The 314-nt window shown below is 56.1% G+C and overlaps 1 protein-coding gene across 1 annotated transcript in view; it reads left to right on the forward strand.

The window, feature by feature from the left end:
- The window catches only part of LOC104413212 (polypeptide N-acetylgalactosaminyltransferase 6-like), a 6,581-nt gene that overhangs the window by 3,060 nt on the left and 3,207 nt on the right, over positions 1–314 (forward strand). The window contains exon 7 of the mRNA XM_010024140.1: positions 185–219. Within this exon, the coding sequence (XP_010022442.1) occupies positions 185–219 (35 nt within the window). The remainder of the gene's footprint in view (positions 1–184; positions 220–314) is intronic.

Raw genomic sequence — 314 nt, forward strand, 5'->3', positions numbered from 1 at the left:
TTGATGCTAGTAAAAGTTGGATGAGTGCTGGGAATGCTGTGTCCAGACCCAAAGGCTGTATCACCGGATTGAACCACCTGAGCATGTGTGGCTGCTTAGGGAGGGACAGCCAGGGCAGAGCTGGGTGCCCTGCGCTGGGAAACTGCCCCTGCCTCCTGTTGGGTTTTGCTCCTGTTTCTAACAGATCAATGTTTTCCCTGTTGTCTTCAGTGCCTCCGGGTGGGTGATGCTGCCCTTTCCCAGTGCAGCTCCCACCGTGGGATGCTTGGCTTGAGGGATCTCAGGTGGTTTGTGTCTGGGAGAGGATGCTCAGG

This window comes from Nestor notabilis, unplaced genomic scaffold (assembly GCF_000696875.1).
Source record: "Nestor notabilis isolate BGI_N333 unplaced genomic scaffold, ASM69687v1 scaffold19041, whole genome shotgun sequence".
NCBI classification, from domain to species: Eukaryota; Metazoa; Chordata; class Aves; order Psittaciformes; family Psittacidae; genus Nestor; species Nestor notabilis.